General features: G+C 48.0%; 1 protein-coding gene across 1 annotated transcript; it reads left to right on the forward strand.

Moving 5' to 3' along the window:
* Positions 1-150: 150 nt before the first annotated feature.
* LOC107579713 (zinc finger protein 384-like) lies at positions 151-917 on the forward strand (the record flags this gene model as incomplete). Its single annotated transcript, XM_016265508.1, has 2 exons — positions 151-289; positions 626-917. Coding segments are annotated over exons 1-2 (355 nt in total), but the record flags the coding sequence as incomplete, so codon positions are not given.
* Between the last annotated feature and the right edge of the window lie 3 nt (positions 918-920).

Below are 920 nucleotides of genomic sequence, written 5' to 3' on the forward strand. Positions count from 1 at the left end.
GTCCTAATTGTCAAAAGGATAAAGACGCGTGACATTTGGCAGATGTTCCAAAGAAAAAAATTTAAGCATTTTATACGTTATGCAAGGATGAATACGGTCTTGACCAAGTGAGTGAATAAACCTTCAGGCCACACGAGAAACATAAAGGCGAGGTGTCATTTCACAAGTGTTGCCAAAGGCAGAGTGGGTGTTTTACAAGTTATGTTGCTTTTCAATTGCAGAAATAATGGAAGATTCCCATTTCAACTCATCATACTTTTGGTCTCCCGTACCAACAGTACAAGGACAGGTAGACACACCTTATTATTGGACTCTCTTGTACAGTACATCCTTGTGTCTTTAACAGACGCGCCATGCTTTTAGAACACAATCTAGTAAACCAAAAAAAACGAAACATGCATACCAGTCCGGGATGGCTAACACCAGCCTCGCACTGATCCATGTGAAAGTAACACACTGGAAGCCCTGCAAAAGCATCCAGAAAAAGTAACCCTTCCCTCACTGCTCTCTCCTTCTTCCCCTTCATCCTTCATCTGCGTTTATCTCTCAATCCATCCTCCTTTTCTCTTTCCTCCTTCCCTTCTTTCCCTTGTTTTTTTCCATTCATTCCCTCTTGCGAGTTTAGATCGAGAATGCCATGTTTCTGAATAAGATGAAAGAGCAGCTGGGGCCGGACAAGGGCAGTGCTTTTCCGCACTCATCGGCGGCGCATTACTCTACGGCAGTGCTGACGGTGCCGGGCTCGGTCGCCATGGACACCGGAGCCATCGGGAGGTTGCCGAAGCAGGAGGGTGGAGGCGGAGCTGGCGGGACAGCAGGGGCGCAAATAGCGGGAGTGGGATCACACCTGCACCCACCTCACACATCTCAGAACATCACGGTGTTGCCCGTCACCTCTACTGGCATCATGACGGCAGGTG

The sequence above is a fragment of the Sinocyclocheilus grahami genome, unplaced genomic scaffold (assembly GCF_001515645.1).
Source record: "Sinocyclocheilus grahami isolate Dianchi unplaced genomic scaffold, SAMN03320097.WGS_v1.1 scaffold19493.1, whole genome shotgun sequence".
In the NCBI taxonomy this organism is placed as follows: Eukaryota; Metazoa; Chordata; class Actinopteri; order Cypriniformes; family Cyprinidae; genus Sinocyclocheilus; species Sinocyclocheilus grahami.